The 24,214-nt window shown below is 47.8% G+C and overlaps 2 protein-coding genes across 2 annotated transcripts; one reads left to right on the forward strand and one right to left on the reverse strand.

Moving 5' to 3' along the window:
• Positions 1-836: 836 nt before the first annotated feature.
• LOC128309643 (serine-rich adhesin for platelets-like) lies at positions 837-9,805 on the forward strand. Its single transcript, XM_053046078.1, has 9 exons — positions 837-1,432; positions 1,940-2,083; positions 2,960-3,481; positions 3,555-3,752; positions 3,832-7,442; positions 7,524-7,658; positions 7,727-7,929; positions 8,000-8,311; positions 8,390-9,805. Exons 1-9 carry the CDS (start codon positions 837-839, stop codon positions 8,768-8,770), a joined length of 6,102 nt encoding a protein of 2,033 aa, XP_052902038.1. The 3' UTR covers positions 8,771-9,805.
• Positions 9,806-10,426: 621 nt separating this feature from the next.
• On the reverse strand, positions 10,427-17,845 carry LOC128310832 (transcription factor E2f1). Its single transcript, XM_053047559.1, has 6 exons — positions 16,781-17,845; positions 16,439-16,593; positions 15,909-16,338; positions 15,636-15,828; positions 14,717-15,547; positions 10,427-13,945 (listed from the first exon to the last, which is right to left on the reverse strand). The coding sequence occupies exons 1-6, from the start codon at positions 17,363-17,365 to the stop codon at positions 13,848-13,850; spliced, it is 2,292 nt and encodes a 763-aa protein (XP_052903519.1). The 5' UTR covers positions 17,366-17,845; the 3' UTR covers positions 10,427-13,847.
• Between the last annotated feature and the right edge of the window lie 6,369 nt (positions 17,846-24,214).

The following is a 24,214-nucleotide window of genomic DNA, read 5'->3' on the forward strand; positions in this document are numbered from 1 at the left end:
CTTTGTACGGTTGCTTACCAACAGCAACAACAATCACCAACGACGCCGACACACAACACCGCAATCACCTAGACGTATTGCAAACCTCCAGACCTGGGGCGGGAGAGAACTCGACCGACTCGTACCAGACATGGGCAGACCAAAAAGGTGCAAGCGAATAAAACCAGATCATAACGACCCGAAACGTGGACCCGATACCGAGTGCCTGCGCGCGAACAAGAGTCATTTGCCCTGCCGGCACACAGTCGCCCCCAAGACGGCTGGACCAATTTTGCAAGAAACGCAACTCCACGACTGGGTGCGACCACCCCGGACCACGCTAGAAGCCAGCCGGCCGTCGTGATTGTCCGGCCTCGAACGGGACCACGACCCAACGGTGGCGGTTTGGGCATCAGTTGAGGGTAGTAGTGAAGGCACGTAGAGTTGTCCAACGAATTCACAAACAAACAGCGCTAACCTTTCTTCTTGTGCCGCTTAAGGTCTCTGTCGTGACGTCAGCGGTGGATGTGATCCAGGTTCGGGTTATATGAAGCAAATTAAACTCCACTTATTTGAGCATTTGAGCAGCGAAAGGGAGATCTTTTCTAGCCAAAAGAGACAAAGTCGCCTTGTGGGCGCGAATCTAAACGTAAACGTGGCTTCCGTGTCTAATGGTGCTCTTTTTCTTCTACTTGTCCCACAGCAGAACCAGCGTACGGCCGCGAGTTGTTTAAGTGAAGCAAAGTGCGAGCAAGCATTCCCCTAAATCGGAGTCGTCAAGGACCTTTGGCCAACATTCGGAACCTCGGAGTGTGAAGGACAGGTGCAGGACGGTTAGACGTCACACGGGCCCAGAGATGGACGAGTCCGGTTCGTCCAGCAATGATCACGGTCACCATCCGGTCGGTGGTGATGATGGTGCCTATGCCTACAAGAACGAAATATCCCTCTCGATTGGGGACGACGATCAGAACTCGCGTACGAACAGCACCGCCGTGCCAACGCCCTCGCCGCGTCACATCGAGCTCCCGATCGGGACCAGCCCGGACGGGGAAACGAACGAGTACGCCGCGCTAAACCGTAGCGCCGGGTCCGGCGGATCACCCAGTGGCAGCAGTGCCGGTCGCAAATCGAACGGTCTGGACAATCCGGGCTTCGAGCTGGAGCACGACAACAAACGGCCGCTCAGCTCGTTCGGTCATACGGCGGGCAAGGACGAGAAGTCTCTCGGCGTGGTGTCGGTCAATGGCAAGACGGTCGGCGAGAAACCGCTCGCCGAGGCCGTTAACCTGGAGCTGCTTAACATGTCCTCGAAGCCTGCGACGAACGGGCACCATCAGAACGGGACGAACGGGGCCGGTGCGCTACCGGTCAAGAAGGACACCGAGGTGGATCTGGGCGATCCGTACGATGAGTACTTTGTGCCGGTGAACGAACACCGGAAGTTCATGAGGTAAGGCAATGTGTTTTCATGAGGTTTTTGGGATGAAGCGAAACCGAGCTCTTGCACGTGTTAGGATGCGTTCCCCGCCTAAAATGTCTCGTCCTTGACAACGTCCCACCGTTACCCCTTCCTTCCATCGAAATTAATCCTCTAATATCTCCCCACAAGAAGGTTCATTCAAACCTGGTTCATGCTGCGGCTAATTACAATTGATAACAAGCCTTCCCTATCGTCATCTCATAATTTCTTATCATCCCTCCCGTTCCACCATCTTTCCCTCCCTCCCCCCGTGTCCACATCCCTATGCACCCCCACCGAGTGTTTGTGAGTTTAAGTGTGTGTGTGTGTGTGTGTGTGCGTGTTTTTTTTCACCATCCCTCTTTTGCTCTCTCTATCTCTCTCTGTCTTTCTCTTTCTCTCTGTTTGTTGCTGTTACTTTTTGACCGTGTTGGTCTCGTATATGTACACTCCCCAAATCCCTGCTCCACTACGCTTCTTCGCCTACGGTACCGGTAGTGTCTCCTTCCAAAAGTCACGCCACGGTCCGGTTGGTCATCCCGTGTACGGACGTCATGGCCGCGGTGTCGACTACACCGGGCACTCGGTTAATGAGCCCGCCCCCGGAACGATGGACTATAAACAGTGGACCAAAATCACGAGGTACACCCCCCCCCATCAGCACACCCATTCTCTCAAGCCATCGTCTGAATAATCCGTCACCCCCAACCCCATTTAGAGCTAGGCGTCGTGTTAGTGTCACTCTCTCTCTCTCTCCCTCTGTCGGTACCTACCTTGGGGTCATTTCGCTACCTCTGCTATCTGGTGGTGTGTTGCGGGCTTTTCAGACCTCCGGAAACTGTGACTGGCACTTTCGTGTTTTCATGCGCCTCCAATGTGTCCGTTGCTTTGGTTCCGTGTTGTTTGCATTCTGTTCCGGTACGGGGCTTCTTCTCAGACACAGCGAAACACACACACACACACATGCACTGTACAAAAGAAATCAAACAGAAGATGCATTAGTCTTACTTGTGTATATATTCACATGGCACACGAAAAAGAAACTGGGTTGTTTTCTCAAAATCCATTCCCGCGGATTGATTCGATCCGCATTCGATCGCGACAAACACCAACAAGACACAAACTTCAGACCACCATCCCCACACGCTTCAACGGGACGGGACTGTGTAACTAAACCTCAACGCATCTGGACGTGAGAGATCCAACCGTAGAATAACACATCCCAGGAACTCCAACCCGCTTCCCTAACGGCACACATTGTACATTTTGACTCATACGGATTCACATGGTTACGGTTTGCTGCTAGAGGATTCTTCATGCATTAAAGCAGGCAGGGTGTTTACATTATGATACAGGTTTGAAGGTCGAGATCACACCACACTTCCACGCTTCCCACATGGTCGCTTGACGGGTTAAAGCATCTGTAAATAATGTCCATATGTGTACAGAGATGAAAGACGTCGCCCAGAGACAACTGAGCTCCTGAGCTAACCTCTTCCGTTCTAACCTTTCCCTTAGGGGTGAAAAGCTGTACGTCACCAAGGATAAGCGAGAGAAGAAGCGCAAGAATTGGCCGTTCTGGTTGCTCGGTCTGGCGGTACTGCTGGCCGTGATCGTAGTGGCCATCCTCGCTGGATCCGGTGTCATCTTCAACGACAGTCCTACTCCAGTTGAGTCGCGTCAGTTCGGTGACAAGGTGGCTACGGCCGGCGTATTCGGAGGTGGTAAAGCACGCCCGGGTAATGCCAGCAGTAGCACCGCATCGACGACGAGTACCAGCAGCGAATATCCAACGACACCGTCGCCACCAAGCTCAACCGTACCACCGGTACCACCGGCCACCGAGGAGAACACCGTGTACGTACCGAACACACTCGAGGGACAGATCACGCTGGCGAACGTCGAGTTCTTGGAAGACTATCGCAATCCGAACAGTTCCGCCTACAAAACGCTGGCGCTGGAGCTGGAGGAAGAGCTGAAAGACACGCTCAGCACGCCGGACGCACGCGGACCTATCTATGTCAAGATTCTAAACATGAAGTAAGTTGCCAATTCCGTTGCCCATTTGGTACCGTGCTAACCTTTTCGTAACCTTTCCTTCCCCCGTGTGTAGGCCTGGTTCCGTGGTGGTGGATTACCGTGTCAGCTGGGAACCGAACACGATGGAACTGTCCGAGGACACGATGAAGCACCGGTTGAATAGCTTCTTGCAGCAGAACGGAAACTATCTGTCCACCTACATCGTGCCAAACAATTCGATCCGCGTTGCCCGGTTGCCGGATGTTTGCGTCATGCGAAGCTCTGGAAAGAAGTAAGTAGGGATGAAGATGTTTGCGCTGCTGCAATGGTTTCACCGTACAACTCTTCTCTTTCTGTTGAATCTTTTGCAGCTGCGAGTATGGTTGCGTATTTGATCCGAAGGTTGGCGATTTTATGTGCACCTGTCCGAAAGGCATGTTGTTGAATGATGAGGATGGCCGCACGTGCTATACCCCTGTGCCTGCGTTTAATAGCGGTGAGCTGGAACCAAAGAGCGAACCCGAGCCTGCGAGTGAGCCGGAACCGGCTAGTGAACCAGAGCCTAACAGTGAGCCCGAACCTGCCAGTGAACCAGAGCCTGAACCTGCGAGTGAACCAGAGCCAGAACCTGCGAGTGCACCTGAACCCACTAGTGAACCGGAGCCTTCAAGCGAACCGGAACCATCAAGTGAGCCAGAGCCTGCAAGTGAGCCGGAACCTTCAAGTGAGCCAGAGCCTGCAAGTGAGCCAGAGCCTGCAAGTGAGCCGGAACCTTCAAGTGAACCAGAACCTGCAAGTGAACCAGAACCTGCAAGTGAACCTGAGCCAACGAGTGAACCGGAACCTGCGAGTGAACCAGAACCTGCGAGTGAACCCGAACCGTCTAGTGAACCGGAAGCTGATAGCAAACCGAAACCGGAGCCGGAACCTAAAAGTGAACCGGAACCAACGAGTGAACCCGAGCCAGAATCGAGTAGCTCAAATACCTTCACGAAAGCATCATCTAACGATCATTCCGCCAAGCTGATCATCTCTACTGAGGCCTCTACCACGGAGTCCGAACCCAAAAGTGAACCGGAACCTACGTCAGAACCGGAACCTTCGAGTGAACCGGAACCGACTAGTGAGCCCGAACCAGCGGTAGAACCGGAACCAAGTAGTGAACCGGAACCTACGAGTGAACCTGAACCTACGAGTGAACCTGAACCTACGAGTGAACCTGAACCTGCTAGTGAACCTGAACCTGCTAGTGAACCCGAACCTTCATCGAGCAGCGACACCGAGGAGAAATCGACCGCTTCCGATAAGCTGCTAAGGCAAACGGTTCAATCCACTACGGAGCGTGACACAGCCTCTTACACGATCAGCACAACGATCCAAGCTTCCTCCACATCGCCATCCTCTACTACGGATGATTCTCAGCTACCCGACTTTATGTTCGTGGATAACGAATCGATGCAGAAGCATGCGAGCACGATCGAAAGCACAACACCGAACGTCGTGGTAGTGTCGGTAACAAAACCATCCGAGGATCCACCCGCACCGGTCACTGAAACGATCGTAGACGACACACCAATGCCGTCCACGTCGAGTTTCTTCGTAACGCCAAAACCAACGGCCGCTTCCACACCGAAAGGCGCGACGACGGTGAACGGATTCGAGGGTCGTTCGTTGTCCACGAACGATACAGCGGAAAACACGGTGTACGCCACCTCCAGCCCAATTTCACTCGAGCAATGGCGTTCCTCGACTAGCTTTGCTACCTCGACGGAAGCTTTTGGGCGTGACGCAGAGCGACAAGATGAAACGAACCCATTCCTTCCGTCGGTTGAAACTTCCAGCACTCGAAACGCTGCAGCATCGTACGCCGTAACGGAAACCGTAGTTGAGGCCGAAACCAGTGCACCCATCCTAGCCGCGCACAATGAGTCACCGTTCCTGCCGGAGACGGAAAACAACGCAAGCTTGGTGAAGATATTGCACGAGGGTCTGGATCGGCACGAGGCGTATGAGGTTGAAACGCAACCACAGTTTTTGGACGTGGTGCCGTTGACGAAGGAAAGCGACAGGAATGAATATAAGAAGCAGTTGAACTCGCACGTCACGGAAACGATCTACATCACGACGACCATCCGCAGCCCGGTGCCGGTGACTACGGAATCCCTGGAGGAGTTGCTGTCGGTGGCGAGCTCGAGAAACATTGTCGAACAGACTACGAGTAGTGGAGAGGAGATGGTCACTAGTACGGAGCGTGAAATGGAAGAGCCCACCACCATGATGGAGCAGACCAAGGAAGCTCTAAAGGAACAGAGTTCCACTACTGAACGTTCGAATGAGAATTCTACGACTTCACGGGCCGTCTCGGGCGGTGAGTCTTCATCGACGACGGAACAGATGGTTAGAAGTGTGACGGAAGGCGTCGCGCTGCATGACAGTACCGAGATGATCCAAACGACCACAAGCGATGAAGAGGAATCGCTTGCCACGACAACGCTTGAAGTGGAGAGAGCTACATTGCTGGAGAACGCCGATTCAACTTCAAGAGCTCAGAATCGAACCGATGAAACCACCACACCCGGAAGCAGTTCAACGACATCGACCACGACAACGACTACGTCCTCGTCGACAACTCCAAGCACTACGACGACCTCCACTAGCACGTCAACTCTACCACCCGTAGTGACAGAGGCACTGGAACGCATTACAGCAATCGAGAAAGATCTGATCAGTCTCAAGGAGAACGATCTTGCGGACGACAACAATATACTCGATAACGATCTTCGCGTTATACCGCTCAATTGGAAGAAAGACTCGTCAACCACAGTAGGCATAGCATCCGGGTCCGGTTCTGGTTCTACCGTCGAACCCAACAATCCAGCCACCCTCATCCCAACCACGACGACCGGTCATTTTTTAGACGAAACGACGTTTCATTTGATTAGATCAGAGCGATCAAATGAAACGTCGTTAATCGGAAATCGCTTTTCTGAGGAAGACGAAACACGTCCCGGGCCGGTAGCCTCGATCACCACCACGAGCACCGGGGACAATGAAATGGATACGTTACTGGAGCGTGCTGCATCTGCCGCCAGCTCCATGTTCACCAAATGCGCCGTTGGACAGTTCGAGTGCATCAACGGCACCTCGATCAAGGACGGAAGTTCATGCATTCAGAAGTCGGAGCGATGCGATTCCGTGTCCCACTGCTCGGACAACTCGGACGAGCAGGATTGCGAGCGGCTCGGCTGCCCGGGACACTTCCAGTGTCTGGACGGTGTGTGTCTTGCGCGGCAGCACGTATGCGACGGTATTGCCCACTGTCACGATGGTTCGGACGAGCAGAACTGTGGCGAGTGGAGGTGCAACTTTGACGAGCTCTCCTGTAATCCGGCCACCGGCAATGGCCCGTGTCTGCCGGCGCTGTGGAAGTGTGACGGACTGGAGCAGTGTGCCAACGGGTTCGATGAAAGCAACTGCCCGGACACGTGCACAAACGATGAGTACTTCTGTGCCGGTCAGCGTAAGTGCATCCCGGAAGCGTGGCGCTGTGACGGGTCCGTCGACTGTAGCGATGGTGAAGATGAGAGGCTGTGTGATTGTCCGCTGGACAGCTTCAAGTGCAATACCGGTGGCTGCGTGCAAGGGGCGTACGTATGCGACGGACATCCGCAATGTCCGGACCAGTCGGACGAATGGCACTGTTACCAGCTGGACCGGGACGATGGAACGTTGCGCGTGAAGCGCAACTCCTCGGACGCGCTTGCCGTTTGTGGGGATGGATGGAACGGTGTGCTTGCGGATCAGGTGTGTGCTGAGCTGGGATTCGCCGGAGCTAGCAAGATACTGTTCGGCAAAGTGGCCACAGGCAATAGCTCCCTGGTGGACAGTATGTACCGGGTGACAGAGAAGAACCGGCTGGAGTTTGAACCGATCCACTCGATGGAGTGCAACCAGGGTTTGAAGCTTTACTGTGAAGAATACCGTAAGTTGTCATAGCAACCGAAGTCTTACTGAGTAAGGGTATTCGTCAAAACTAATCTGTGTTTATGTGATGTCCATGTAGGCTGTGGTCGTGAGAGTATTCAGCCGACGTTGGAACAACGGATCGCAGGTGGAGTAACGTCAGACCCTAACCAATGGCCCAGTTTGGCGTTGGCCTTCAGTAACAATGCTGCCATTAAGTGCACGGCCAACATTGGTAAGTACAACAGCTCTTCCTCATAGCAACCTTATACTTACATTCGTTCTCGGCATTCGGCTCAACAGTTTCTCCCCGATGGGCACTGGCCAGCTACACCTGCATCATGGGCAAGACAGAGTTTGTCAACAATCGTAACGTGGGTGACATGAGCTGGAAACTCTTTGCCGGAAGTGCTCAGTTTAATGCCTCGCTCGAAGATGCCACACACCGCCCGGCGAACGCTTCGTACCAGATCGTGGATGTGAAGCGTGTTGTGCCGTATCCGCAGGTAAGCAGATCAGACTTTATCGTGCTAATGTACCTGGTTCTAACGAAGTATCTCTCATGTCCACCGACAGTCGAAGTACAAACAGTTCATGTACACCGGTGACTTAGCCCTGCTGGAACTGTCCACTCCGCTGAAGTTGAACGAAATGGTGGGTAGCGTTTGTTTGGCCGAAAGAGCCAACATTGACTCGGAGCAACTCTGCCTAACGGCCGGCTGGGGTTCAGATCTCGAAAATACGGCCACGACGGAACAGTATCTCAAGTATCTGCCCGTACCGACGGTATCAACGGAACAATGCAACTCCTCGATGCACTACAATGGTTCCCTGCCCGAAAATGCCATCTGTGCCGGGTATCTAAACAGCAACAAAACGACATGCTACGTAAGTTTCGATATACTCCACTGCCAGTCCTTCCTTCTTTACTTACATATCTTTCATTGCTACTATTCGTACTTGCAGAATGATGAGGGTGCGCCACTGATGTGCTACCTGGACGGTTCTGGTCAGTGGCAGCTGGAAGGCATTCTCAGCTATCACGGGAACTGTGGCAAACGACCACATCCGGCCATCTACAATTCGATTACCTCAAACATTTCCACCTGGATTCGGAACACCGTTGGGAATGATCTAATGTTCGAAAGGGTTACCTCCTCGGTGACGGTTGGGGCGGGTGTAGCATCAAGTACTACCGGTGTCACAGCCGATGTTGCCGGCACAATTTCCTCGACAGTCTACGCCACTACTACAGCAGCGACGGTAACATCCGGTCGACCGGTCGAAGATGTAGCTATCGCAAGCAGTACCGCTGCTGCATCGACATCCGCTTCCAACGATCGGTAATCGGTACCGGTTTACTACTACCACAACGCTTCTCATCAATAGTAGTAGTAGTAGTAGTAGCAGTAGTAGTAGTAGTAGTCGTAATAGTAATTAGCGTACTCTTCTGAGCACGTGTTGTACATAATATCTACCAGTTAAATAGAGCGGGAGGGAACTTATTAATGTTGGGGAAAATCTGGCAAAATCACTTACCAGAATGGAAATCGAAGCAGGCAAAAGTCTTCGCGGGAGGGAGGTGAACTGATATAGGATAGCAGGAACGCAAGAAGTACGCTAAAAACATACTATGCAGAAGAGGAAGCAGTCTAAAGCCTAGTCACAAAAGTCGATTATTTTGTGCCAATACAATTTGAAACGCTGCATACAAACCTAAAATGCAAAACATATCAGGAGAAACAAAAAGCAAAAAGCATGAGAAATTTGTACAGTGAATTCCATTCTTTAGCAAAGCTGCGCTTACACAACTAACCGTTCTACCACCATAGGGATACCGATAGATGGCAACAGCGGAGTAGAGATCATGATTAGAACATAATATTCCTTACACACCGTTTCAGAACTAGACCATGAGAAAAGCTATAGCAATAAGATTGAAGGGTGTAATGAAGTAATCGAGCTGATCGTAAACATCACACACTGGAGGGAAAGTTTTCTTACACACGGAAAACACCACATTCTAATTGCGTACGATCACATTTTAAGGTGGTAAGAGTGAAGGTTACTAATACGTGTAAAAAGCAAATATGATTATAATGTAATATTTTCTTATCATTTTGGTTCACGCACTTGTAAAGAAAGCACAGCATCATAATACACGTGAGGATCGCGCTGGTGGTAGTCGTTACTGTTACGTTAAAAAAAAACAACAAGCAATATTCGCAATTCGTGTACTTTGTCGTATATTTTCTTTTAATTCGTTTGTAACAACCAACCAACCACTGTGAAGAACGCAGGAACGGAACTCAACCAGGCAGCTCTTCACAGAACAAGAATTGTGCAGTTTGTAATGAAGAAAGCAATAAACAATTTATATCTAGATACAAAACGAATTGTTGTATGTGTTGACATTTTTGTATCCTCCCATTGATAACTGAATTCTTGGCGTTATTTTTATATTAATGCGATGCGATCAACGATTGAACTAATTTTTACATATCTTTTCCAGAAAAAAATCCTTTCAAATTCGACTGTAACAGTAGCGCGGTATTAGACTTGCTCATAATAGATCATTTATCGATGATCCCAATGATACTTTCTCAATATAACAAAAATTCGTTTGGGAAAGTCTCAGTAGGTCTGATCTGGGTTTAAAATCCTCGCTTTGAATAAATAATTCTACAAACAGATCACCTTCATTCTTCTTCCAATGATCTTCAGTCATTATAATTATTATTATAGTCATGTTATAAACTGATGATTTGATTCTCCGACTTACCTTGCACTGTGTCCATTAGCGATCGAGCTAGCTATCCCGGAGTGAAGATTAGATCGGTAATTCAGTTTCCTTCAAATGGAAACCAGTCTAATGGCTTTCGTTTCCTTTTGAACCTCGTCACTGCACTGCAAACGAAATGAATAATTTTAAACACTTGTAAGCGCTTTCTTTCAAATACTTTCAGCGATACAAACAAGGGTGTAGTTACAATTTTAGATAACCTTTCTCACAAATGTATTTTTTTGTTTCGTGTGGACAAAAAGAAAAATACAAACTTTTTACTTCTTCTCCATTGCACACTCCACGGAGTGTGCATGTGTGTGTGAGTGGGGATGATTCCCCTATTGGTGGCTTTGTAATGTTTTGTTTGTTTTGTATTTGTTTACATTATCCGCACAAAGGTCCTCATTTTGTCTGGACCAAATTCCCTGGATCAATCCTATTATCCCCACTAACACATAAGCCATCCGTACTGTGTCTTACTTTTCTCTCTCGCCCCTCTTTTTTCTATTTGGGAGGTGTTTAATTTTTCCTTATTTTTGTTTCCTTTGCAAAGAGTTAACTTCTTTTCACTCTTGTCTCTCTCTCCCTCTCTTTACAATTGTTTGCTTGCTTTACAGTGCTCTCGGTTTAAACACATCTACAGCAGAATGAATGATTTTCAACACAAAAAAAAAATAATGGAAAAACAAAACCATTGAAGAAACAAAACAAAAACACATTATTAATTAAGTTCTCTGGCGCAACTGTTTTTCCTATTGTTTTGGGGATTTGGGGGCTCGATTGTTTCTTTTCCCACCTCCACTCCAGGGTATCATTTACATTTAACTACTAAAGAAAAGTTATGTCAATCTCTATCTAGCACTTTGCTAACGCATTAAAATTATACTAGTCGTACCATAATAGTTAATGAAATAGGTTCGATTCTGCTTGTTTCTTCGGGTTGTGGAACCAGGACGCTGTTACAATGCTAACAACAACAAAAGAAAATGACACGGGGTTTTCCGGTTACCACCGTAACCAGGAACGAAAGCACTAAACATTCGACAGCGGTCTACGTATTCACAGAAGCACGACCACACCGCAACTAAACTGTCGGAGAGAACAGGAGGTGTGTTTTAACGTACTCTTTTCTCTTTAAGCTTAGTGGTTTTGTAAATTACAGTAACAAACGATACTCCACAAACATGTATATTTTATCATACCGCGAGACACAGACGCCGAGATCGCGTGGGTGTACGCTTAGTGTTTCCAAATTAAACGTTAACTCAAAACCAGACCCCAAGGGGGGCCTGTACATCTCTCAAAGTTGGCAAATGTAACGGAGGCTTCGTGTATGAAGAAAGCGTATTTAATTACTGTCTAACCTACCCCCAGTGTCGAATGGACCCATCACGGCTTCTTAAAAACGCACACCCACATTATCGACACCAAGAGCGGTTACTACTTGTGGTTGCGGTTATATCCTTAATAGAGGGTTTTCTTGTTGTACATTCTTTGCTTCGGCTTATTAAAAAAAAGCATTGATCAATGACACGTAGTACATTTCTCACTCGCTCGTACGCTAATTCACTCACTGTCGCCATCATATGTGTGGGTTCGTCTTTACAACAAACAAACCAAAATCCACAACAGCTCGAGCAAAGTAGATGGATGATTGCGCGCGTGTAAAATCATAATTGCTCTCTCCCTCTCTGGTATTCGCAGCGTATTCGTCGTCTTCGCTTTCTTTTGTGTCCCAGAATCATCGCGATTCAATCTACTCTACACGCTACACGTTAACATTATTTCTGTGAATGTTGAGGGATTCGTCGTGCGATCGTCCCACCCTTCCTGCCATTTTGTTGCTTACATACTAGTATATTTAAAATATGCGACCGTGCCACCCCTACAACCGCGTTGCGGTCCTGTCGGTTCTTCCCTATCATTTGGCCCTATCAAAACCCTTCCGCTTGCTGCAACTTCATACTTGGACTGTCCCAACATCTTTTCTACATTGCTTTTTACTGCTCTCTTTTACCTTCCTTCAACTAGAGCTTGTCATTCTCTTCTCCGTTTGACCCTTTTCCGCTGCTCGAAAATTCTTCAAACGAGAGGTTTGTTTCTCAAATGCTTGTGTTGCTTGCTTTGTAACATTATTCTAACCGACTGAATCCACATTTTTACTACTCTCGGTACCTTTTTTGTTGCGTGAAAGAGAGAAAAAAAAAACTATGTTTTCATCTGGTCATCTATTTCGGTGCTAATCGTTCCGTTTTTTTCTAAACCGCATCGGAACCGCTTTATTTGAAATAATTTACAAGCCTTACCCGCTATTATTTACAGTATACCACAAATAAAAGTAACTACTACGCAATTTTGTAAAGATAAATCATAAAAGTCTTTTCCCCTTTGCATTGTTGTTTGTTTGTTTGTTTGTTTGTAGGGTTTTGCTAATTTTATGTATATGCACCCGCTGTTTTGTCTGCATAACTTCGGCACTACGCACCGCGTACACACCACCGGGGACAAGGAATTCGAAAGCTTTGTTGTACTCATTCGAACCATATTGTTTTGCAAAACTCTTCTTGCCTGCAATCATCGCACGACGCAAGTGCCGCTAAAGCTAGCCTGCCGCCTTGACGCAGCGCGAACGCCTCTACCTAATTATCGAAGCATTATTGCAACGGTTCAAACGACACATAGCAAAATAAACAAATGAAAAACCCTGCCCGGAAAAAAAAACACTAGAGCTGACTTCACTCGTGGCGCACCCTTACACATCTAATATTACACAACGCTCTTCAGTTCTGTTGAGGAAAATTAAGGATGCAAAAATAGCAATAAAAAAAATAATAAACCTGCGAAACAATTAATTCAACAAAAGAAAATACTTATAAAATGAAATAACGTTGTCCTCTTGGAAGAAAACACTTTCAAAACTACAGAAAACAAACTTGTTAACAAAATGGAGTAACAAAATACAGCGAAGCGTATAGCCGAAAACACACACAACCACCCTGAGAGTTTCGCTGTGTGTTGTGTGCTGTTTGTTATTCGTTTGTGTCTGCACTTTTTCGCAACTTACTTCGCAAAAACAAAAAGAGCCTTGGAGTGCGCGTCAACCGTCATGCAAAACGGTATTCTATATGTATTTGTGTGTAGCGAATGGTGCTTTTTAAAAGTGCCGAGCAGATGCGCACGCACGGACACGCTTGATGCGCGTGTTCAGGTTTGCCTATACAGTACAATAATTGCTAATCGAAAAGAAAATCCTTTTGGCTTAAAATTACTATGCTTATGTTTGCACTACTAAAGGAAAACAACCCTACTTTACCACCGCGTTTGTGCCAATTTCCAGTTACGCGCTAAATTGCTGTAACCCTTCTTCCAATTTCCACTACTCTGCCTGTTGTGTGTTGTCGCATTGAATAATGATAAGGTTTGTAGCAGAGTGGTGAAACGTTCCCGCAACACACCGTATCGATGAAAGCGTATCGTTTTGTTTTGTGAAAATTAGATGCTAAAGATTGATGATAAAGATGCTGGCCTGATTATTGTTGTATGCAAACGTCACCCATGTCAGCGACGTTAAAGGATGCACGCAGTTGACCGTTTGCCGGTGGTGACATCCCGCTGTTACGGCTTCTGCCAGCTGCTTTTTCAGGAGTTGAAATCGAACAAATCGAACACACCTTCAGATTCATTCAGCGCCAGATTGTAGTCGGCGGTCGGTTCCAATGGTAAGAAAATGTCCAGATCTAAAAGATGAAAACAAACATCGACATGAGTAAGCAATGCATAACATAATCGGCGCTTAACCAAAACATTATAATACAACAGATTATAAATAATACAGCTTCATTCATGGTGTGTTAATGTAAACAAATTAGAATTAATGTTAATAACCCTTAAACATTTACACGAATTACGATCCCCCAAACACCATGAGCCAGTTACACGACGACTAATGATACCGTAGAGATTGGCAGTTACAACAAGGCACAGTATCAAACACCGGAGCTGAATCTCATGGTGCTACAAGAACGAAAAGCGCTTATGGTACTGCAGAACCACGAGAGTTCAGGGCCGGTATTGATGATGATGATGTAAAACATTGCCACGCGAACAAATTTTAACGACCACACACCACAAAACACATACACCACACACACTGTAGCACACACCTCACTATGCACCCCGAAACGAACAAATCCACAATGAAAATCATCCAAACCCGATGTCCTTATCGCCCCCGCTAATCTTGATGAACGCTTATACATACCACGTAAACTCACACCTTCCTCCACACTCGTTGACTGTGCGAACCGTCAAGCAAGAACTCAGACTGTGATGTGAACGCAACAATGTGGCTAATTCCACACAGATCACAGTACCAAGTTCTTGCTAGAATCAGCTCACTACTGCAGGTCCACTAGTTCCCCGTCCAGACCTCCGATAAGGGAAAAATAAACCCCGCCCGTGATACTTTCAACACACACCCAACACCAAAAAAAAAGGCAAAAACTCACCGTCGAAATCCGATAACCCGTAACGCTGATGAAGATTCTCCGGTGAGGACTTGGCACTCGGTGGCTTTAGCGCCGACATGGGGTAATCGTACTGGAACAGATTTGGACTAAGTTTCGTATCCGACAGGGACGCGTTCTTGTTGGTGATCTCCTCCGGCGTCACTTTGCCACCGTTGTTGAGGTGGTTGTTGTTGTTGAGATGTCCCAATCCAACGCCACCGGACAGCATGGAGGAAGATGAGGACGACGCCGACGTCGCCGTGGACGTTGGAATTCCTCCCACGTGGTGGTGAGGATGGTGATGATGATCGTCACCATCCATCGTACCGTCACCCCATACGAATACGCCACTATCCGCCGATATTGGGGGCATTATGTCGCTACTTCTACTATTACTACTATCAGGCACATGTTCGGATTTAACTCTCGCGCCAGTCTTGGACGTTATCGCCGTGGACCCGATCATCGTCGTCGTTGTCTGACTAGCATCGAAATGCAACTCGGATTGATCTATTACCGCTGGGGATGATGAGTCGCAACCATGGTAATAGCTGCTACCATTGATTGCACCGGACGCGCGGCTGCTGCTGCTGCCGCTGGTCGTGCCCAGCATGTTGCACATGGGCGATTCGTACCGCTCGGTATGTACCACCACCTTCTGCGGTACACTCGCACCGGATAGATTGAACAGCGACGCTACGGCCGTCTGTATGCTGTTGTCCCTACCGGATACACCTTCCGTGGGATCACACTTCATCGCAGACCCTTCCTCGAACAATGCACGGTTGAGATTGCGCTGTGCCGCGTAGGGGGACGGTCTCGTTAAACCTTCTGCATTTGTTGATGCACAAAAGCGATAAAGAACACAGAGCAATGAGAATACGTGTGCGTTTGTGGGAAAGTGACACGATATACTTACTCCTTGGGCTGGAAGTTCTATCCATGCGCTGGAAAGGTGATAGTACAGGTTCGAAGTTTTCCAGTAGTGGATCGCCAGCAATCACTGCCGGACTATCGATTACACCAGAATCCTCAGTTGGACAGATAAAAACATCGATTTCTCCCTTCTCGGACTTTAGCACTATTTCCCGTTGCATCTTTTCGTTCATCCACTAAAAAAAAATAGAAAGAAAAAATACAGAAAGAATTAACCTCTTGTTGATTTCCCGCTCTACACACCATGGTAACTCACCTCCAGCTTAGCCTCTGGTGGCGCCTTAATAACAACGATCGTCTGCTCGCGGAACATCTCCATCGAGCTCAGATCCTGACAGGTAAAGTAGCCATGCTTCGTGTGCGCCATCTCCTCGTTCGTGGCAGACCGCAGCTCGACGATCATCTCCTCCAGCATGTTTTCCTTCTGTTGCAGTCGATACCGTTCGCGCTGTATTCGCGTGTTGCGGTCGATATTGCACACGGTATTGCCACACTTCCATTGGATGTTGTTTTTCGACTTCTTCTCCAGCATTCCGATGCCCTCGAGCACGTTGGTGATGTCGTAGATGCGCCGCTTCTGCACCTTCAGCTTCGTCGAGGCAATGTTCAGATCGACCACACCGTCCGGTGATTCGTTCAGCAGATCGATGAACTTTTTCGTCAGCAGCCCAAGCGACGTGTCGTACCTGGGGTGGGAATTCATTATACCAAAATTTGAAATATAAACGTTATCATACTAATGGACTGATTTGCGCTGGTATGCGCGCTGCATGAAGTAATTCGCACCTAGTTCGTTCCGAATAGCGTTTCTTCGAGGAAGAGGACGATATAGACGACGTTGGTGTAGAGCAGGTAGAGTTGGGTGTCTTCGCATTGCTACTCTTGGCAATTTTGGCCGGTGTGGGAGATATGCTCGACGACTGCGACGATCGTTTAATGGCCTGTAATAAATGAACAGTAGGATATTAGCTACCAATATTAGATGATTCATAAACTAATTTCTTTTGTCTACCAGTTCCCAATTAACAAGTATAATTTGAGGATTTCATTTCGTTGTTGAACTCATGTTCAAAACGTAACATTTCTTGTAATTACGGACGATATTCGTTGATAGTGTTTATCTCTTACCCTGAAGAAATTGGTGATCGGTGGATCCGCCACATTCTGCTTGTTGTTGCTATAGTGATGGTGTTGCTGCTGCTCTGCCTGATCTTGCTGATGCTGTTTGCCACCGCTACGAGCAGCTGTCTGCGCTGAGGACGATGGCATGCTGGTTGAAGTGGGCGTACTGTGATGATGGCTGCTCCTCCCATTGGAGTGATTGTTTCTACTGCTAATGTGTTGATGGCCACGCTGCTGCTGCTCGGAGGCAGCAGCATGATGTTTTGGGGTTGGTTGCTGTACCGACTGTGCGGACATTACCGGCACGGTCGGAAACGACGCAACTCCGCAGCCGTAACCATGATCCAGCAGGTGCGAGCTAACCTGACGGTCCGGTTTCACCTCCTCGTAATCATCGTTCGACACGTCACTACTGTTGCTGACGACCGATGCTTTCCGCGCGTAAACCGCACTACCTCTACGCTCAACACCGGACACACCACTACCCGCTTTGCTACCGGGTTGATATTCTGCCTTTATGCTTTGTCTACCGCCTCCACCGCCTCCTCCTCCACCACTAGCAACTTTCGCGTGAGTTTGCTTTGCGTACATCTTGACGGTGGCGCACACAAGTGTTCACACACCGCTTTGTATCTGTTTTTCGTTTCACGCGTCACGTCTCGCGCCAATGTCATACATAGACCAACACAGTCGAGTACACCATGGCCCTATCGTAAAACGGACGAGGATCGCGCCTGCCGCCCTCGATGTTAGCCGTTCGGGGAACTGAAAGTTTCGTTGTCGATCGAGGAGGTCTGCAGGACCTGCGCTTTGTAATTCCTTATCCTTCTCTCATAAACGCAAATGATGGCAACGGGGTTGTTTTGCACTATGCTGTTTCACTACACACCATACTTGAAAAGCTGCATGGTTGGTTCGGGTCTTTCAGCGAGGCAACGCGCGCTGTATTGTATGCGAAGTATGATTGTTTACCTTTGCGTTACGTACGGAGGCATATACACTCGCTTCTAGGTGTCCGAAAGAGTTGACGCGATCATTGAGCTAAAGGCATTCTGTGGCTATTACTACACAACTGCTGCTTGCTATAAGCGAACCCTCCTTTTCTGTAGAAAGAAGAAAAGAAAAATAAATAAATCAGTCAAAGGCAAGTCTACGCTTTCGTGTGTTTGTACGTGCAAGGAAAGGTTACACAGCTACGGTTTAACCCGCACAGTATTCGACAAGCATGCGGGTGTTTGCTTTACAACGATCGTACCTCCCCCTAACAAGCCTACACACTATGCACTTCAAAGAACAGGTTCAGCAAGAGCACCAGCCTAAAAAGGGGAAATAAAGAACCTTGCGCGATCTCCCAACGAAATGCAACTGCGCACTTTATGACGGTCCGGCTGCCGTGCCCGACGTCCTAAACTCACTGCTGTTTTCCTTCGCTAAACTCTCTCTTCTCCGTGTGTCTCTCTGGACATCATGCGCACTCTGGACGAGACAGAACAAAAAAAAATACGCGCGCCGACTATTAACACACACGCTCAGCTTTAACTTCCCTTTAGCTACCCCTAAAAACAACAAACATCGTAAAACAAGAGAAATGGATCTCCCTGCCGGGTTTTTCGTCCCCTTGCCCGTTGCTGTGAACTGTCGTGCTGACGCGTAAGCGCCAAAAGTGCGAGTGACCTATATCGCGAACGGAAAAATGGCAATATTTCTAACCCATGTCCAATTAACACAACCTGCACTAAAAGCCCGATATCGCTGGGTTATTCGATTACGTGTCATTAATGCCATGCCACCCGATAGCAATGGCTCGCTTCGCTGGACAGCAAAATGTTTCACAAACCTTCAAATTCAACATGAGAATTTGTTAAAAGCAATTGGAGGAAGCTCTTTAAACTTGTGCACACATACACACACACATGTAGACTCAAACAGGCACGCAGTGCCAGAGGTTGTAGATCTATTTAAATTTACAAACATAAAGCACTGCGGTAAAGGGTCCCCAAATTTCAGCGAAAGTTTAACATACCTCACAGGGTCAAGGATAAATCAAGGGTTAGGCTTTAGTTCACCACATGGCTATTCCACAACCATCGGTCACTTGGGGACGGACGTCACCAAACGAATGATCTTACTTCCGCGAACGTCAAACGCAGCTCCACCGTACATAAACGACAATCGTTCTAGAATTTCCCGTGCCGAACAAAATGTCGGCCGAATCGCTCGCGCTCCACACGACTTTTGTGGGGTGTTGTGCTCCCCACGCCAAAAAAGGATGTTGCGCGGATGTGGAGACAAAGTTATGTCCCCCCCTGTCTGATGGAAGCGCCTGGTGGTGAGATAGCGAATGACAACCCTGGCTTCAAATTTTCCACCAAACGTACGAGAGATATCTCAGCAGCTTATGAACTGCTCGGAAAATGCCGGTCAAAGAAGGCTACGACGCGCGTACCGGGTGATGGTTTCGCTTGTGCTGACTGGTGATTACCGTGTACACGTACTTAGGGGTGTGCTTGCAAATGTCTACTTGCATCAGAGTAACTTCTTTGACACACAGAAAAAAGCAGCCTACAAGTGAGGGCAGAATATGTATTTCCAATCAGCCCAAAAACAACACCACCACCAGTAACGTGTAGGAAACGTCAAGTACACGGAACGGGTCTCGGGCAACCAACATCCAACCTCTCCACGCAGTGTGTGCGCTTTCGCGGCGTTATGTTTTACATCGGTGCATGTGTGTTGGTGTATCGAAAGGTTTCACCTTCCTTCCGCCCCTGATCGTTGGTTGGCACGCGCGCGCTTTTTCCAACCGCTCGAAGCGTCACTTTTCTTCGCTCAATTTTCTCGCGTGTAGGGCAACACCGCCAAATGGTAGGGCGCGCGCGCTCGCACTGCTGCTGCTGCTGAGCCGGACGACGAGACGACCCAGAGCGGCGAAACCGAGTCAGCGCGAGCTCCACAATAGCCGGCAACCCGAATGCACAACTCCAGCCATGGCCCCAACGTATGTTTATACGGCATTCAAGGCTGTAGCAGGCCCTGTGTAGGAAAACGGGAAGTTTTCGCTCTCTTACTCGAACCGGTGTTCACGCATTTCGCTCTCTACCATTTCTAACCGTCGTCGTGCGAGAGCATACTGAGAGCATAGCGCCTGGTTTATGCTTTCGATGCTATGCGAGCGGAGAACATAAACTCACACCAGTGTGGTGCGTGGTTGGGGTTTGGACGTATGGTGTGTGTGCGTGGGGGAGTTCACAATTCTCGCGCCCCTTTTCGCAACGTCAAACAAACGTCAAGCTCAGGATGACGTTTCGCGTCAAAAAGCTTCGATGCTCCATTGCTCCCGTTCGCCGTTTATCCCTTTCACTATCATTCGGGCAAAGGGAGATGCTTTTCGCTTCGAGTGGGGGTTTATCCAGTCACACCATCACGAAATTTTGGCTCAATGTTGAGGATCTACGGTACAGAAAATGTAAGCATATAAATTCAATTAATTGTGGTGACAGGTGCATATAGCGACAGCAATTTGGTTGGCCACTGAGAGAAGGACAAGTTGAAGTTCAATGACAGATGTAAACTGCACATAAGCTAACCTTAACATTCTCTGTCGCCTCTTTCACACAATCGGTCTAAAAATAAAGTCTTCACAAGCAGCACTTCACAGCAGCAAAAGGGCATGGAAACAGCTGAAAGCTGCCCCGTAATATACACAGCATGCGCGAAAATCCCCCGCCCAGACGCACTTTGCTCCACACACCCGCCGGTACACTGCTCTTCCGTTTCTTCTCCTTTGGAAATTTTGGAATTCCACGGTCTCTCCGGTACCAAGGGCTATCCAGCGTGCTGAGGGAGATCACACATCCAGCGGGGAGATACGCATGCAAAATGGAGCTGTCTGCATCGCAAATGTGTCGTTCAGTTCCTGCAAAGGATGCACAGGCAGGCAGCAGGCAGGCACAATGCACATGGCGCGCATGAATGCTGAGTGCCATCATCATGCCTACCATTTCTACTCACACAGCACATATATATGCACGCATGTACATATGTGCAATAGGTACATTTAAAAAAACGGTCTGGTCAGACAAATTATGCCGGTTGACGAAGCGACAAGGAACAGACGAACCCCACTGGCAAAAACTGTTCTTCCTATGATTGACAATGGATATGTCGGTGTGTTCTCCACTCCTCGCACACATTACGCAGCTGGGGGTCTACACTTGCCGAAGTGTGATTGCGGTCGGTCGGATGGTCGAATGTGCGAGATGTTTACACGCATATCCGTCCTCCTTTCCGTCCGATTAGGCTGCAACATATGATAAGCCACCTCTCGCACACCGCCAATTGTTGGGAAGACGTCGCGACAGTGACCTCTGAGACGATTACATATGTGCGCGCGTTGGATGCAATGCATCATGAAGCGGCACCAAACAGATTTGTTGCTTTTTGCAGGGGATTTTGGAGTTTGGCCTGCATCTTCTTCTTGGAACATCCCCGTTGGCATTAGGGGTTTCGGGTCTTGCGCCTGCTGGGAATGTCACGGCAAAGAAACCGAACAACAGCAGCACCCCCTGGCACACTCGCTCTCTCTCTCTCGCTTCTCTTCTCTTCTCTTCTGTCCGCTAAAATGGTGGTTCTTATGTATTGCTTGTAGAAATTTCATTTTCGCTCCCGATCGGTGTTCCTCTCGTTCATTTCATTTGAGGTTTGTGAGTCATGCAAAGGCCGCTGAATCGAAATGTGTTGAATAACCTGACAATATAAATAGAAGCTGCGACGAATGTAATGCATATTTGTGAAGGAATCGAACCGAATCGAGGAAAACATTTCATGCGTTTACCACAATCTGCGCTTTTATGGCAAAGCGAAATTTATGGTCCATGTTGGAGTGAGTTTTGGGTGAGTCTGACCCGGCCCTGCACTGAATGATTGTTTAAACCGATTCTTATACACATGGCTTTCTCTGAAGAGACACGAATCTCTGGGCTTAATGGTGCTTTTGAGAGGAGTCATTCAATTGAATCTTAATGGAGGAGTCATCCAAGTCAAGAATCGACTCCCAAAACATTAATGAATCCTCATAGCAATGGCGGATCAAAAATCTTAAAAGTCTCATAATCATTAAAATATAGATTCAGAAGGATTCAGGATAGAGACATGAACACTATAATACAGAAAGCCAAAGGGTGTGTTACAGATTTTAATGATATGTCCTAGAGCCCATATATCTCGACAATATATCTTCGATGTAGTCCGAGTACATTCGCTACAAACTCCATTTGCAGCTCTTCCAAAAGTTTATATAAATACACGTTACTACTTACTCCCAACATGGTGGCACGTAGTAATTGAGCAATAATTTCACCACCGGACAGGTCAATCGAAACAACATATGATTTTTCGTTCGCTATCTTTGCGTTTCTCCTTCATCGAATCACGCACACACACACGAGTCTTTCTAATCATTAATTCGTACAAGCATCCGGTGTGGAGGAGCAGCAGCGCGCTAATGGCCGATTCATCTTTCCCTGAACACATACACAAACACGCAGGCCACCGCCGGATGTAAATGTTAAAATGAATGATGTTTGGAAAGCAGGTTTCAAAACAATTTCAGCTCCTGACGGTGAACACGAAGTGGTGATGCACGGTACCCATCTTCCCATCTTCCCTCACATTCCTATAACCAACCCCAACCCTGCAGTCTCTTTCAGCAGATCGTCCTACCCTCACGTAGAAAGGAAAAGGTAAAAAGAACCGAAAAACCAAATATTACGAAAGCAACACACCTTCTCCTCCACTGTCCACACACTGAGCTTGCACCAAGCAAGATCCTGAGAACGCATAGAGTCAGCACAAAACCTACTCCAGCACAGCTCCACAAGGGTAAGAGGAAGAAAAAATGGAAAAGGAACGAGTGCAAACATGTCTAACGCCCATCTCCATCAGAGCATCGATAACGGGCACGATTTCAATGGCGCTGCTGACGCACCCCATACAACGCAAGGGATGTGTGCGTCAGTGTGTGCGTGCGTTCCACAGTAACCTACGAAATATAAGAATTCACGAAGGAAACGCGGCCCCAAAAAACCAACCTACCTCTAGCAGTCATCGGTCTCCACAACACCGTCACACGCATAACCACAAACACACAGCATAGCCGCCAAAATTTGGAGGGAGTCTCCACACGCAGAACGGTTCCGCGCCTCGGTAATCGAAGCAACCGACGAGAGTAAATGGGAGAGTGATCCTACGTGATGGAACACTGCGTCTTATTAAATCCCCCCAGAGGATGATGAGGGGATTGGGGAAAGAGAGGGTGGGGGGGGGGGGGGGTGTGCTGTTGTACCGCGGGATAAAATATGCGATCAATTCCGAAAGCAACCGACCTCCCCCATTTTCTGTTGGTTGACGTTCAATAACAGGTGGGCTGATAATTGTTTGGCCTATGACAGTAAAACACTTTTTTTTGGCCAAATTTTTTTTTTGTATTCAACATACGTCCCTTCAAGGATGATTCACCAATTATAGCGGTCTTTCAATTTTCGATACCATTTTTATAGTAATATTTGCACCTTGCCTCAAAAAACGTCTTTGTTTCGGCGATCACCTCTTTATCCGACGAAAATTTCTTCTCAGAGGACATCCTTTTGGGATCTGAGAAATGGAGTTAGTCACTGAGAGCCAGATCTACGAAATACTGTAGGTGGTGAAGCATTTTGTGGTCTAATTCATGAATTTTTGCCATTGTTTTCACTGATTTGTTGCACGGTGCGTTGTCTTGACGAAACAAAACTTTTTTTTCTTCAAATGTGGCCGTTTTTTGGCGATTTCGTCCTTCAAACGCTCCAAAAATTTGATGTAATAGTCGCTGTTAATGGTTTTTTCTTTCTCAAGATAGTCGATGAAGATTATTCCTTGCAAATCCCAAAAAATTGAGGCCATAACCTTGCCAGCTGATTGTTGCGTTTTCCCCCGCTTTGGAGCAAGTTCATCGCGTCCAGTCCACTCGGATGACTGTCTATTGGACTTTGGAGTGAAGTGGAGAAGCCAAGACTCATCCACAGTAACATACTGATGCAAAAACTCGGATTAAATTCGCTTAAACAGCTCCAAACTCTGCTCCGAATCATCAACTCGTTGTTGTTTTTGTTCAAATGTGAGCTCGCGCGGCAGCCATTTTGCACAGAGCTTTCTCATACCCAAATACTCGTGAACGATATGTCCAACACGTTCCTTAGACATCTTTAAGGTGTCAGCTATCTCGATCAGCTTCACATTATGGGTGTTCTTAATAATTTTGTGATTTTTTTTAATGTTTTCGTCAGTAACCACCTCTTTTGGGCTTCCAATGTGTTCACCGTCCTTAGGGCTCATTTTACCACTTTTAAATTTAGCATACCAATATCTGATGGTTGATTTTGGTAGAGCAGAGTCCGAAGACTC

This window comes from Anopheles moucheti, chromosome 2 (assembly GCF_943734755.1).
Source record: "Anopheles moucheti chromosome 2, idAnoMoucSN_F20_07, whole genome shotgun sequence".
Lineage (NCBI taxonomy): Eukaryota > Metazoa > Arthropoda > Insecta > Diptera > Culicidae > Anopheles > Anopheles moucheti.